General features: G+C 38.0%; 1 protein-coding gene across 1 annotated transcript; it reads right to left on the bottom strand.

The window, feature by feature from the left end:
• Positions 1 to 765: 765 nt before the first annotated feature.
• Positions 766 to 2,038, bottom strand: LOC122643126 (probable F-box protein At4g22030). Its single transcript, XM_043836770.1, has one exon. It carries the CDS (start codon positions 1,996 to 1,998, stop codon positions 778 to 780), a length of 1,221 nt encoding a protein of 406 aa, XP_043692705.1. The 5' UTR covers positions 1,999 to 2,038; the 3' UTR covers positions 766 to 777.
• Positions 2,039 to 15,416: the final 13,378 nt, after the last annotated feature.

The raw sequence follows: 15,416 nt of genomic DNA, 5'->3' as shown, positions 1-15,416 counted from the left end.
TCACTCCAAGTTCAGTTCATATCTACTCATGACCAGATTGCTGATGTATTGACCAAGGCACTATCCACAACTAGGTTCAATTCATGCGGGACAAGCTAAAGGTCCGCCTCACAGGCTCTTCATCTTGAGGGGGTGTATTGACCAATATAGCCGTTCTCACTCATGGAATGTGCTATATCGGTTTCCATATGCTCATATATCTCTTACCTTGTATATCCTAATTTGTATATATCTCCTTACCTTGTAAACCACATGTGATATGGAAACTTATCTATTATCACATGTGGAATCTTAACCTTATTGGGATTCTCTAATCCCCTTTATGTACACATTGTAACCGATTGAATATTACAGTAATGAAATCCTAAACCTTCTCAACCAATAGAGGGATAGGCACACCGCCCAGGTGTGGTAAGCTAGCGGGAGGCACGAATGGGGGTGTGAGACAGGACATCATACATAGGGGCTGGTCCAGACCATGCACCGCATATTTTCCCTTTATTTAATTTAGTTTCATTTCTATGGCTTTGGTGTTGTCCCTGTGCGACCCAGAAAAAATTTACTTGATTATCCTCTCTTTTGAAGAATTCCAATTCCTAACGGAAGTGTTAGTCTGCTTTTGTTAATTGATGGGAGAAAAAAATGGGGTATATTTCAAATAATTAATTTTCCTGCTCAGTTGTCTGAAATTTACAATGAGTTAATCAAGGCCTTTGCTACAAAATTTGTACAAGATTTACACACTGCACATGGTGTAAGGGTTATCTATCGACAAAATTAGAAGAGCTTGCTAGCAAATTCTTCTATGGTCTCTCCATGTCTCTTCGAAGAAGAAGAAGAAGTTGCGAGATCCCTGAGCTCAGACAAACTCCTTCCCAGTTGTAGAGCCACCTTCATTTCAAATAACTCCCCATTTTCTCTCTTCTTCTCCTCCCTTTCCTTCAAGTTGGACACAATGGACTCCTCCATGAGCCGAAAGAAACCAGCATTGCTCCTGTACATCTCAAATACCATCCCTACTTGCCCACCATGCTCCATTGTGTTCACAATGGCTGCCAGAGCTCCCGCAGTGACTCCCAAAAACACTGCCCATGACCCTTGATGCTGAGAAGCTGATCCTACAAGAGTAGATCCCACCGCCGCAATGCCTGTGAGCAGAGGCCCAGAAATCGCTAGGGTCTTATTAACTTTCAATGCCAAATTACTCAGCCTCACATACTCTTCGGTGTCTTTCCTCTTCAGCACCCCAACTATTTGTCTCATTTCCTCCTCCAGTTTTGCATTCCATCCGTTGCTTCCCTTCCTTTCTCTATTACCCCCACCGAGTTCTTTCTGTTGGGGTTCTTGTGGCCACCACACCGCAGGCTCTACCATCGTGGGGAACTTGTCAAGCATTGATCCAAGCAAGGGAAGAGGGTAGGCCCTGTCGAGGGCCAAGACCTTGTCCATGGCATCCTTCACATCCCTTGTTGTGGGAGTTCCGATTGCAAGTGTTGTTTGAATTTCTCTTTCGAGCTGTTTGAATAGCCTCGCTGCGTTTCGTTGCTCTTCAGCAAGCTGGGAGGGCTGGATCTTATTCATCACCACCAACATCCCAGTGGCTGCTGAGTATAAGAGGGTGGAGGAGAGCTTGAGTGCTAGAAGAGGTGCTCCCGTTCCACAGGTGGTGGCTGCCAGGCCAACCATGGTTGCAGCGGTGAGGGTGATGGCGTTAATGGACGTGAGGAGGAGGTGATTCCAGTTATTCCGCTGCTCTCCGATGTTGGTGTGCATCTCTGCTCTGTCTACGGCTGCTTCCATAATGGCGTAAAGCTCGGCCACTGCCTTGGAAGTGGACTTCAGCCCATCAATGTTATCTCTTGTGGTGTCACTAGGCTTCGATTCTGTTAAGGTTGTGTTGTTGTATCCGCTTCTCTTGTTCAATTCCTCAACCAAGTCCCTTGTGAGGAGCCTTGGGAGTGTGAGTCTACTTGGCCGGAGTTTGGGGGCTTGGAGCATTGCTTCAGTCCCGCTGCGTCGACATGGTGAAGAAGATGAAGAACATGAGAAATTTGAAACTTGAAAAATTGCTGCCATATTAACTAACAAGCCCTTGAATTTCTTCTGTTGTATGATCTAGTTGTTGTTGTTGTAGAAGTAGAAGTAGTTTCCGAATTTGGGTTTGGATTTTTTTTTAATCAAAGACTGAGAGTGAGGTGAAGAGATGGATTTGATCTCTAATGTCGCTGCATTTATAAAGAAAAGGGATGGGACAGAATCGAGAGAAAAAACGAGAAAGAGAGGAAGTGCTGTCGTGGAGGTTAGAATTGGTCCTGGTTGAAGCACTGGTCAACATGTTGACCTAAAGATGGGCTTATTCTCGCTTCTCAAAGTTTTGAACTTGATTTACCCAAAAAAAAAAAAGGCTTTGAACTTGGCAACTTAGCATTTGTACGCGTTGACCCACTTTGAACGGTAATAACCGGTGAAAGAATTGAACCAGGCAAAGCAGAGGACTCCTTCTCGTCCCTTATTTCTCACCTCTCTGAACTCTTCTTGGGCCGAGAAAATTTAGGGCTTTTGGAACTTTGGATTTGTGATGTTGTGGCCGGTTCTAAGGGATAACAAGTCTAAAGTTGCTAATTGCTCGTTATTTGTTTTAGGTAGAATGAACGCCACCCGATCACACAGCGTGGCATGTATGTGTGCCCAGATACAGTCGCGTGCGAAATGATTGGTGCACCTCTTAGAAAGGGTTAAAGGACTAGAGGTGTACCGTTCATTTCACATGGACTATGTCTGGGCGCAGCTATATGTTGTGCTACATGACCAAATGGCATCCATTTCCCTTTGTTTTAGGAGAAAAGTTCTTTGTTGGGGGAGGAGGGGGGGGAGTGTATCCCCTATGCCAGACACATGGGGTGAAATGGCTGTCCCACACCCCATGAAAGGTGATAATTGTCATCCTGTTGATGCCACCGCATACGCTTCCATTGGCCCCATGCACACGTAGGTAAAGCCCAAGTAGGGGCCGCTCCCCCATAGAGAACTCTTGCACTTGTTTTTTTTTGTTCTTTTTTTCAAAGCAAGACTTTTTCTCTTGTATTTAAGAGAATTTTTTTTTTCTAGGCTCTAATCGAGGTAACAACCAAGGTAATATTTATTATAGGAATTTATTTTAGCGGCAATTACTATCATTACCCTACACTTAGCCTATATTTACTATAACTACCCTCCCTTAAACTTCTTTTCTGAAACTACCCTGCTTTTAAACTTTTACATCTCCTTCTACCCTCATGTTTTTAAATACCTAGACTACCCTTCCTTTTCAGCTAGTAACCTTTAACCTACCATTCTTCTTTTTGTTACTATGTTTGTCATTAAAATAGTAAAAAATGAAAGCACCCACCCGCTTCTTCTCTCTCCCATTTTTTACTCCATTCATTTTTGTTTTGTTTTTTCTTCAATTCTTCTATTTAATTAATTTTTTATTCAACATTTCATCCTCATCGTTCTTCTTTGAACAAATCATGGTTCTAAGTATTGGTATCATATCGTCCGTATCGAGCGATACGTACCGGTTTTGCTAGTCACTGATACCGTGTCGATACCGTATCGATAGCACGGTACGGACAAGGGGTAAAATGGTCAGAAAACTCAAAAAGGAGATGCAGGGGTAATTTTGTCCAATATAGCTGACCCAGGCGATACCGTAATGGTATCGTATCAGTTTTGCAGGTTACCGATACCCATTCCGATAACGTGCACTAAAACCATGGAACAGATCGACTCTCTTCAAAGCACCCCACTTCTTCTCTCTCTTCCTCTTTTTATTCAATTTACCTTTTCGTATTTTTTATTTTTTATTAACTTACAACGCGATTCTCGAGTCCGCGATTCTCGAGTCTTCACTCTTCTTCTCCCTCTTCATATTTGCAGAAGCAGAAGGCAGCCCTCCGTCCCTCCCTCTCCATTACAATTTGTCTCTACACGACCATCTTCATCTCTCCTCAACCTCGCAGCCATGGGATAGAACGGCACAAGATCAATCATCGGATTGTCTCTGGCATCTTGGCGATTTCAATTGAGAATCCATGAAAGATGGATCAGTTTCAAGGAAGGGAACGCACCTATAATGGATACGAAGGAGAAGAACTGGATCATAGTGAGGATCAGGTCGATCTGTTCGAAGAAGAATGATGAGGATGAAATGTTGAATAAAAAAATAATTAAATAGAGGAATTGAAGAAAAATTAACGAATGGAGTAAAAAATGGGAGAGAGAAGAAGCAAGTGGGTGCTTTCATTTTTTTACTATTTTAATGACAAAAAATAGTAAAAATAGAAGAAGAATGGTAGGTTAAATAGATTAGTTGGTTACTAGGTGAAAAGGAAGGGTAGTCTGGGTATTTAAAAACATGAGAGTAGAAGGAGATGTAAAAGTTAAAATGCAGGGTAGTTTCAGAAAAGAAGCTTAAGGTAGGGTAGTTTTAATAAATATAGGCTAAGTGTAGATTTGTGATTCTTTCATTACCCTTATAGCAAATGATATTGCTTTCTATTACAGTGGGGACTAACTCGTCCTTTCATTGGCAAAATACGATCATCCTTAAATATTAAAATGAAGTATTAGAGGGTACCAAGATGATATTTTCAGAGCTTCATCTCCCGTAGAGTTTTCCAGGCACTCCATCGTGAATTCTTGTTGATCTCTCATCCCCTCCACTTCTTGAACTCGGCAATCTCAAGGATGAAGGGACCCATTTCACCGGAGCTAGGCAAGCTGCAACACCTCACCTATCTCTTCCAAGACTCCAACTACCCCACCATCTCCCGACCCTCATCGTTTCGAAAGCTGGTCCACCTTGGCAACCACATTGGGGGCCAAACAAGGATCCACTGGGGTTCAGACAGGGCTCCACAAGGGCCCAGAAAGGGGGCCTATTAGGCCACACTTATTACTACACTACTATATCACTACTATTATTTCAAGAAGGGTGAGGGTAGAAGGATTGAACTCGCAACCTTCCCTAGACTTACCCATAGTTAGCAAAAATGGGAATGGTCAAAAAACATAAACATATGGTACAGGTTTTAAATGGTAAAATTTGCAAACAGTTAGTCAAATAAATGGTAAAAAAAAACAGAAAATGGTAAAAAAGGGAAGACGAATGGTATGGGTTTTAAAGTATATATTTCAAAAAAAAAAAAAAAACAGAACCAAAAAAAGGCACTATCTCATAAAATTTGAGGAATTTTACTTGAATACCTGCTTCTAATATTCAAAACAACTGTAGCATCCAAAATTAATCCATATATATTTCACATGTTAGGGTTTAGGGCTTAACCACAAGGTTGCTTAAAGCATTATACCCTGAGTATCGAGTTTGGAATACCCAGACTGCTGCCTCCAGCTAGTATTTATAGGAAAACTAGGGTTTAGGTAAAGAACCTAAATTGTGGCATGAGAAGTTTGACAAAACAGTAAAGAGCCTTGGTTTTCAAATTAGCAACTTGGATAAGTGCTTTTATTTTTTATCTGAGTCAAATAAGGTCGCGATTATTTGCATGTATGTACACGACATGTTGATTCTAGGTTCTGATCTCTCTATAGTGAGTAACATTAAAGAAACCTTGTCCAAAGAATTAGACATGAAAGATCTTGGTGTGATAGACACCATTCTTGGGATGAGAGTAAGCTTTAGTAAGCAAGGGATCACCCTTAGTCAGTCTCATTACATTGAGAAGCTACTTTCTAGTTGGGAATATAGTGATTGTAAACCGATTGAGACACCCTATGACTATAACAAACGGTTGAAACCTAACACAAGTGACATCATGAATTAGTTAGAATATTTTAAACTGATTGATAGTCTCATGCATGCAATGAGTTGCACTAGGCCAGACATAGCCTTTACGGTAGGCATGCTGAGTCATTTCACTAGTAATCCTGGAAAAGAGCATTAGGATGCCCTATCGAGGCTGATGAGATACCTTAAGGGTACTCTAGGTTATGCTCTATGTTATACTGGACATCCTCCAACTTTGGAAGGATATTCTGATGCATCTTACTGCTCAGATTTGGGAGACAGCAGATCCACCAGTGGTTATGTATTTACACTAGCAGGAGCAGCTGTAGCATGGAAGTCCAAGAGACAGACTGGTATTGCTTTGTCATCTATGGAATCGAAACTTTATGCTCTAGCTTCTGCGGGAGATGAAGCAGAGTGGATAAAGGATCTGATCATGGATATTCCATTGAAGAGTTTAAAGTTAAACTCTACATCTATTTTCTGTGATAATCAAGCAACAAAGACGATTGTGAATAACTCACTCTTTAATGGTAAGAGGAGAAACATCAGGCTGAAACAGGCCATGCTGAATTATCGAACAGAACAAGGGATTATCACTTTGATTGATGTGAGATCGAAGGATAATACGGCAGATGCCCTTACAAAGGGATTGAACAAAGATCGAACATTCAAAACTACGGGGGAGATGGGGTTAAAGACCATTTAGTCAGGTCTTAACCTAACCCAGTATTATTTTAAATTATTTGAATCTCATCTAGCCTTGATAAGCATTCAGTACAGTTTACATGTTTCAGATAACTTAGTTAGGTTACTAAGTATGGGGGTTTGTGAAACCATTCCAAATTTGATGGTGTAGTAAATTTTTCATGTGAAGTTTCCTTACTTCGTTATTCCACAAAGGAATATGAAAAATGTCTGATATGTTTCAATGATATTGTGCTAGTTTTTATGTCATTTCAAATTTGATAACATGTCTTTTATAGTATGGTGTACCATTCCAAATTTGATGATACAACATAAATCTATGACTGATATGACGAACACAGTATTCCAATTGGAAACATGGTATGGTCCTTGTGATAGAGACTATATATGATCGAGTTCTTGTAAAGAAACTTGATGATGATGCTTACTGATTTTGATTTACCTTCAGCCATATATGGAATGTACTAAGTTCTTATTGTTGAACTAGATACTATTGTGCAAATGATTGAATTCATATTATTTTATGAAATTCATATTTGATAAATTACAGAGAATGGCGAAGATGGAGGAGAACGGTTGAATCTGGATCTTGATGAGGATGACTTACTTGATGAGTAAAGTCACATGGATTGCAAAGACTTTCCTTTTTCTTTTGGTTTTGTCACTTGCATGTGGAACTTCGGATTTATTGTTGGGTTTAGTTTTGACCTAAAACCCTAGTTTATTTCTTGAAGTTTACTTATTACTTACTTTATTTTTTGGATTATTGATATTCAACTTATTCAATTTATATTGATTCAATTACTGATTGAACAATGGTTCTATACATGTGTGGTGGATATATGTAAAACATAGGAGGAGATTGGTAGGGTATTTATGTAATATCCCTTCATATGTTCTAATATAATCCTACTTGTATTAATACTCAGACTGTGAGGGGCAATCTAATAATTAGCCCATCTAACCTAAACCCTAGTTTTCCTATAACTACTAGCTGGAGGCAGCAGTCTAGATATTCCAAACTCGATACTCAGGGTGTAATGCTTTAAGCAACCTTGTGTTTAAATCCTAAACCCTAACATCATAACCCATTGTAAGTTCCAAGACATGTCATCTAATATCATCCAATATCAATTCCCAATTCATACACCACAATGTCCAAGGACTTATTGAGCAATGTGGCTTGACCATGGTATTGTTCATTGTTGTCAACACACCAAACATACTCATGGAGTGATGCATGTTCAGTTGTAGTTGGGAGTTATGGCTTTAGAAACCTTTTTCAGTAGATGCATCAGTTTGTAGCTCAATTTCAAGGTATGTGCGTTGACCTTGATTTGAAGATGATATCATGCAAAAAGTAGTTCTTCGAGTCATCTTTATGTCGATGAAAGAATCAGGTTGATCGAAGTTCAGGATAGAGAGTTAAGATTAATTCAACAAGTAGTGCAAACGATAAACAACTCTGTGTAAAATATGTCAAAAAAAAAAAAGAGAAACGCATTTAAAATGGAAAAGGTTGTCGGTTGCTCTTTTTTATCGTATGTTTGTAAAACAAATGGAAATAAGCGTTTAAAATGGTAAAAGAAAAAACCGGCATCGATGTTTTAAATTATTTTTTTTTTTTATGATTAAACGTGTTTTACTAACTAGGATTCCACCTTCTAATTATCAAAGGAAATTAGAGGAGGCGTATCTGTAAATATTACGATTTTCATCAATGCAACGGTTGGAAATAGGAGTTCTCGCTTATTTTGCTGTACTCTTACAGGCCTAGTTAATTATTTTCAAAATAAATGAAAATCAGTGCATTTTTCACCTTGTTTGTTTTCAATGTGAAGAAATGATATGTAAATCTAAAATCCAACTTGGTTAGAGATGATCCAATAACTAAAGGATAAATTCTATTGTAACGAAAGTGGTGAACTAAGTTATAACCGTATTTTTTTGCCCTTTTAAGATTTTTTCTTAAACCCAAATATTATCTGAACCTGGAAAAGCCCCTAAAGCTTTATTAAATATAGAAAAACAATATAAACTAGATACAAGAAGGGGACATAACTTGCCTTACCCCTACCCAAGGAAACAAACAGAGACTCTCACCACTCAAGCCTTTCCAACAAATCAGAACCCCAAATCCCAATAGGAAAAACAACTAAAACCGAAACACTGATAAACCCACCTTATCTTCCTTGAGGATGTGGGAAGGATCAACAGGCAGCTCCCTCTGCAGCCGGAAAATCATACTACGCTCTGCCTTGTAGGCCATATTAGCCAAGAAATCAGCAGCTTGGTTGCTCTCTCTATATGAAAAGGACACGTTCGCATCTAGGTTATCAATCCACTGAATAGCCTCATGAAAACAATACCAACAGTTCCATAATGGGCACATTCGTGAAGAGATAAACCGAACAATTATTTGGAATCCGAATTAACATGGTAAACCGTGTAGCCCATGTTAGCATACATCCAAAGGCCATCTAGGAGAGCCCTCAACTCTGCTTCCGAATTGGAACAAACTCCATAGAAATTAGATAAAGCCATCAGAAAATTCCCGTTTTGATCACAGATAATGCCACCACCTCCACTCAAACCTAGGTTTCCTTTACTAGCCCCATCAACATTAGTTTTAACCCCATTAAAAGGGAGACATCAAAAGACTGGACTAGGAGCAGTATACTTGCACAAGGGAGGGTTAACCTTTAGAATCTGTAAGACCAAATCATCCTTTATGGTGGCAGCCCTAGAATGGAAAGCAGGGAGAAGGACTTCTTGGATCCAATGCAGAATCTTCCCAATTATCATGTTTGCAGAGCGTGCACCATTGCCATCCTCTTATTATTTTGTTCTTTTCAAAGCTCCAATATGATGAAAGAAGGAATAATCCCAATAATAAATTTAATTATATTATTGGAGGACGCCTTGGGCTGTCACAAACGCATCTTGTTCCTCGAATATGATCCTTGACAGCAAACCCGCCAATCTAGAAGAGAGAACCTTAGCAATTATTTTATAGGAAAAATTGCGAAGGTTGATAGGTTTACAATCTGACATATACTCCGGCTCCTCTTCCTTAGGAATGAATTAGGTGGGACGACGTGAAGCTTCTTGGGAGAGAGCCTCCATAAAAAAACTCCTTCACTTTTTTGTCCTTTTAAGATAGGATTTTTTTATTTACACCCCTTAAGTTGTCAAATAATTTGTGATCTTACTTTTTTATCCTCTTGGTATGACACATATTTTTTTTTTCTAACAAGGATAATAGTGTTATTTCACATGTGTACTCAAAAAATTTGCATGACAATGACATCGTTTGATAATGACATAATAATATGTCATTTCATATTATTTTTGAAAACCCTTTTATGCCCCCATCTTAAATAATTTTTGGGAATAAGACAAGGGGCAATTAAAAGGTGCCAAGTTCTAAATCACCTATAGAGGTGTCATTCAGACGCTCCCTTTAAAATAATATAATTTTTTTTTCAATGAAGATAAATCCTAACATTTCACATAAATACTATACTAAATAACTTTCAATTTTTTGAAAATCTTTCTTATCATTGCATTAAATATTGTTGGAATAAGACGAGAGGCAATTAAAAGAAGGTTACAACCTTTTAGTTTGTCAGTTTAGTGTCAACAAGTTGCACCCATAACTAAATTAATCATATCCGTATTTATCCCTTACATATAAAATCTGACCCCTGCATATATAAAAACATATTGTAGAGATGGGCTTGTAGGACCACTTGTAGGCCTTGAATTTTGTCACCCCCCAGCAATGATGACAATCGGACGTGAATTGACAAAGTTTCTCTCTCAAGAAGGACTAGACCCCCTAACCAACCCCACTATGACCGTCATAAGGTTCGGATAAGTGTTTTTAAACGCAAAATGTTCAATGCTATCCAAGGTTCAAGATCTCGGGTTTCGACCTAGTTTCGAGGGCCTAACCCTTCGCTTTGAGATACCGAGATATGGTCGAAAACTGTGATTTTTTCCTGACCAACTCGAGTTAGTGGTTTCGAGGCCTAGAAATGCTTTTTTTTCTATCTGATTTTTTTGTATATAACCTTTTTTTTGACATTCTAAACAAAATGCATGAACTATTTTCACCCCCCAAAAAAAAAAAACACTAAAAATGGTACTTGTGGTTTTTTACCCAAGCTTACTAGTGTACGCACAGTATACTGAGAGTCATAGTTGTCTTGTCAGGCCAAGGTCTAAGTAAATGTTTTGGTATTTGTATTTCATTTACTTAATATATTATTCATAAATAAACAAATATACCCTATTTGAATCTAATAAAAATAGTTAAAAAAATCTAATTCCAAAAAGATAAAATGTCAACCCACCCCCCCCAGTTCAAGAACAAAAACTAGATTTTCGGCGGTAGGTGAAATTTTCAACTTTCTAATGTTGGGATTTTTCTCAAATATAAAAATTCCATAAATCTTAATATGGTAAAACATTACTAAATACCAAAAGTGCGAAAAACTATTCATTAGTTTTAATGTCTAAAAATTATTTTAATTCGAGCCATTTTGACAATTCGCACACACCAAATTTACTTTGACCGGAACATAACTCCTTCAATATAAATCATTTAAACAATCTTGGATTTGTTAGACAGCTTTATTTTGATAGCTTTCCAACAAGTCCAATATTGCATAAATCTTATTTATATTGAAGGAGTTATGTACTGGTCAAACTTAATTTGGTGTGTGCGACTGCTGTCAAAATCGCTCTAAATGAAAATGTTTTTTTGGACATCAAAACAATTGAATATTTTACCGCACTTTTGGTTTTAGCAATGTTTTACCCAATTAAGATTTATGGAATTTTTAGATTTGAGAAAAACCTCAGCATTAGAATGTTGAAAATTGTACTTACTACCAAAAATTCGATTTTTGTTCTTGAACTGGAGAGTTCATTTTTTTTCCTTTTGGAATTTGATTTTTTTAACTATTTTAATTAGATTCAAATAGGGGGTATTTTCTTATTTATTAATAATATCAAATGATATTGGGCTTAATAAGTGTCTGTCCTAGTTTCTAGCCTGGTTATTGGCATACATAAGTATCTGAACTGGTTTTGAGCCAGGTTTCCCCAAGTTTCGATAGGCATAAGTGTCGAAACTTGCAAAATTATCAACATCTTGGTCGAAACCAACCGAAACTGGTCGAAACCATGCATTTTTTCAAGTACCTGGCCAACTCGTCTTGAAAACCTATGAAACCGAGATATCTCGGTGGTTTTGACAGGTTTCGACCGAGTTCTCTTTCCATGGCAGGAGTTTTAATCAAAATGGCTGTCGGGAATTCCCCCGATACCAAATTAGGGTTTATTTTTGTTCTCAAAATTAAGATATTTTTTACCAAAACTTGGACCAAATTTTACACCATTGGATAGTGCTCAGAAAAATGATTCCAACGATATATTACTTGTCAATTTCCAACACCCGAGTGTGAAACTGTGCCCGACCAAAAACCGGAAAAATGCATATTTTCGGGTCAAATGGGGAGGTTTGGGCCCATCTTAGAGGTTGAGGCGGTTGCCCAAACACTTGGAGAGTTTCACAGATCTGTGGAACAGTTTCATAGATCCATAGAACACTCTACGAATCCGTGGAACACTCCATGGAGGGTGAGTCATTCCCATATGTGGAATGACTCACCTCTTCATTTGCCTATAAAAGGAGAGCCTCTCTCTCTCTCTCTCTCTCTCTCTCTCTCTCCAAGGGATAACTTTTCACCCCTTTGTCCGAATTTCACTTCTTTGAAGAGAAATTTTCACTCCAAAATTGGATTTTGGGATTTTTGCTCTCCTAGTTTTTTGCTTTGTTACCCTGTCTGAGTTATCTCAACACAATCTGATCCTCTCTTTTTGCGGAAAGTCTCTCGATAAGTCCCTCGATGTCCTGAATCTACAAGAGTGGGATTACCCTAGTTTTGGTCTTAGAAGTGCGTGTGTAATCCACTTCTAAAACTACCCTACCCTACCTAGGAGGTATGGTTCTTCAAGTGAGAGAGAAGCAGTCTTTTTCCCTCCACCTGAGGCACAGAACTGTCCGATTTCCAACGAAATTCTTCTGATAAGCCGAAGGTCTGCCGGGATTCCAACAAAATCCTCCTGATACGTCGAAGTTCTACCCGAGTTTCGTCAATAAAAGTTTGTTTGATAAGTCGGGGTTCTACTTGCATCTCATCAACAAATCCAGTCTGATAAAGTGGAAGCGCCGCTGAAATTTTTGTATGGAATGTCTCTCTGTTTACCCTTGTGGAAGGTCAAATCGAGGTATTTTCACCTCTTTACATTTGGCATAATGTAATCCATTAACGTAACATGCTATGTTGTGCATATTAATGTTAGTTAGGGTGTTTATATGGTTTCCATGCATATACATACCTATTGTACATCATAACTGCACATAAAATATCAATTCCCGTTTTCCGGAATTTCTAGTGATGGGTGTGTGCGTTATTTCACTAACAATCTGACTATGGACGTAAGGCTGAACCTATCTTCAGTCATCATTATTTTTTGCGATTTTAGTGATGTGTGCATGCGTTATTTCACTAACGATCTGATTGATGAACGTTAGGCCAAGTCTACCTTCTATCATTATTTGCTTTCTGGGACTTTAGCTTTTCGGCCCTTACGCCGTTATGTTTTTCTAAAAGAAAACCTGTCGATCCATGTATCGTCATGGTACCCATTTTCATAAAAATACGATCAACTCTTTTTGGCAGATCTGGAATGTAGTCACATACATGCATTAATGGTTTTATTCATATAAAATATCAATATTACCTTCCTGAGCCATTTTGGTAAATATGCTCATCTTATGTCAGATTGAATTTTAGACATTAGGAATGTCTCACATTTATTATATTAATGCATTTAGTCTTGTTTTAATCAATGGTGATGTTCAAATGACTTTTAATGCATTACATGCATTTTTTCTCTCCAGGGGGTGTCTATGTAATTTTTTTCATCTTATGCTTGTTTGCATTTTAGGCATTTGGAATGCTTTACATACATTATGTTAATTTAATCATGTTTTGATCAATGGTGATATTTAAATGTGATTTCTAATGCATTTTTGCTCTCCAGGGGGTGTTTGTGTGATTTTTACTATCTTATGCTTGTTTGCATTTTAAGTATTTTGAACACCTTACTTTCATGATATTAGTGTTTTTTATCAATGGTGATGTTAAAATATAACTTTTAATGCATTTTTTTGCATTTATACCCTCCAGGGGATGTTTGTGCAATTTTACCATTTTATGTTGGTTTGTATATTTAAGTTCTCATGATGCATCATATTTCGATCATATACTAACCTTGCATTTTGTCATATGAGATATTATATTTTGAGAAAACCCAAGCATCTAACACGAAAGATCGATTCCTCCAGGCGGAGTAGGATGCATAAAACCTTCTCATCTCCGTAACCTGACTTCTTACCCATTCTCTGGCTAGATCATATGGAATCAATCGTAGCCCTATCCCTTAATCAATCGTATCCCTATCCCTTAACCAGTATTTGGGCTATACCTTCAGGGTTCTAGGCCCTTCACAACCTAGGTGGTGCCTCTTTTCTGTTATTTTAAATTGCATTTCCACGAACCCCGAACGGAAGTGACCTCGCGTCAACGTCCACAAACAATCAATTGAGTCGCTAGAGAGGGATACCAACATCCGGTAAGTCCTGTGGCGGCCCCCACCCCCCAAAAAAAGAGTTGGCCCCGAGACCACGCACCATTGTTGTCGAACCTTTACACCACCCAAACCATTAACCCTTTCCCTTGGAAAACTTATCTAAGATTCCGAAAATAGAAGCCTAAAAAGTAAAGAAGGAAAGTAAACCCCATAAAATCACTATTAAAATGTTGAATTAAATAATTAATAATGTCGTAGTACATTATAATAGGCAGTATATAAGACTTATCTGACTTTGTGTAGCAACAATATATCACCAATATATATATCCTTGCACTGATTGAGGTAGAGACTAACACTGAAAGCATCGGTTGATGTAGATTATCTTCTTGTAAAGAACAGATGGTAGTAGAGTTGAACCGTATGAAAAATACTCTCCTTAAGGTTTTTAGATGCCCCAATTTTGCAATTCAGATTGGCCATGCATCTATACCTCCAAGAAAGAACAACTCTCAAATCAGAGAGTGTTTATGTTCTGTTCTCAAAACCTTCTCTGCAAGTGATTTTGTTCTCTGAAAGCAACACAGAGTGTTTTTGTTCACTGAAAGTGTTACGAAGACATTGTTCTGATTCTATTTTCATGCAATCTGAGTTTTTTGTCTATCTAAATCAATATTCATATTTGAGTATATTACTGAGCATAGCCTTTGTACTTTCTATACGTATCACATTTGGTACTTCAACCTATGTGATTTGAGAGTTGACCTTTCTTGAAGGTATAGATGCATTGTTGGTACTACATCCTATCTCTGTAAGTGTTACATAGATTTGTAAGTTCTTTTCTATCCTTAAAAATGAAAAACAAGTTAAGGAAAAAGATCCATGCTTGGTGGCATCCCCTACCCTACGCCCTCTTACAGGGCACCACGAAATGATGCCTCTACAGCCCTGCTCCTGGGTGGATACACAGGCATGCTCCCCCATTGACCCAAACGCTGGTGTAGAGGCCATGCGACCAAGTAGTGATCTCATGCCCAAAAGTTAAATTCCTTTTCTGACCAGATTGTACATGTTCATATTGCTTTTGAAAATAGACATGAGTCTCTAAGAATAACAACCTTTAGACTCTGTAAGCCAAAAATAACTTCCCAATGAAAACTTTCCTTATCATAGAGTATTGCTTAGTTTTTTAATACATTATTTGTATTTCAATGATAAAAAAAATAGTAATAAATTTCAGGGAATTATATCA

This window comes from Telopea speciosissima, chromosome 10 (genome assembly GCF_018873765.1).
Source record: "Telopea speciosissima isolate NSW1024214 ecotype Mountain lineage chromosome 10, Tspe_v1, whole genome shotgun sequence".
Taxonomy (NCBI): Eukaryota; Viridiplantae; Streptophyta; class Magnoliopsida; order Proteales; family Proteaceae; genus Telopea; species Telopea speciosissima.
Note: the sequence above shows the minus strand (reverse complement) of the source record. Positions and strands in the feature narration are given on the sequence as shown.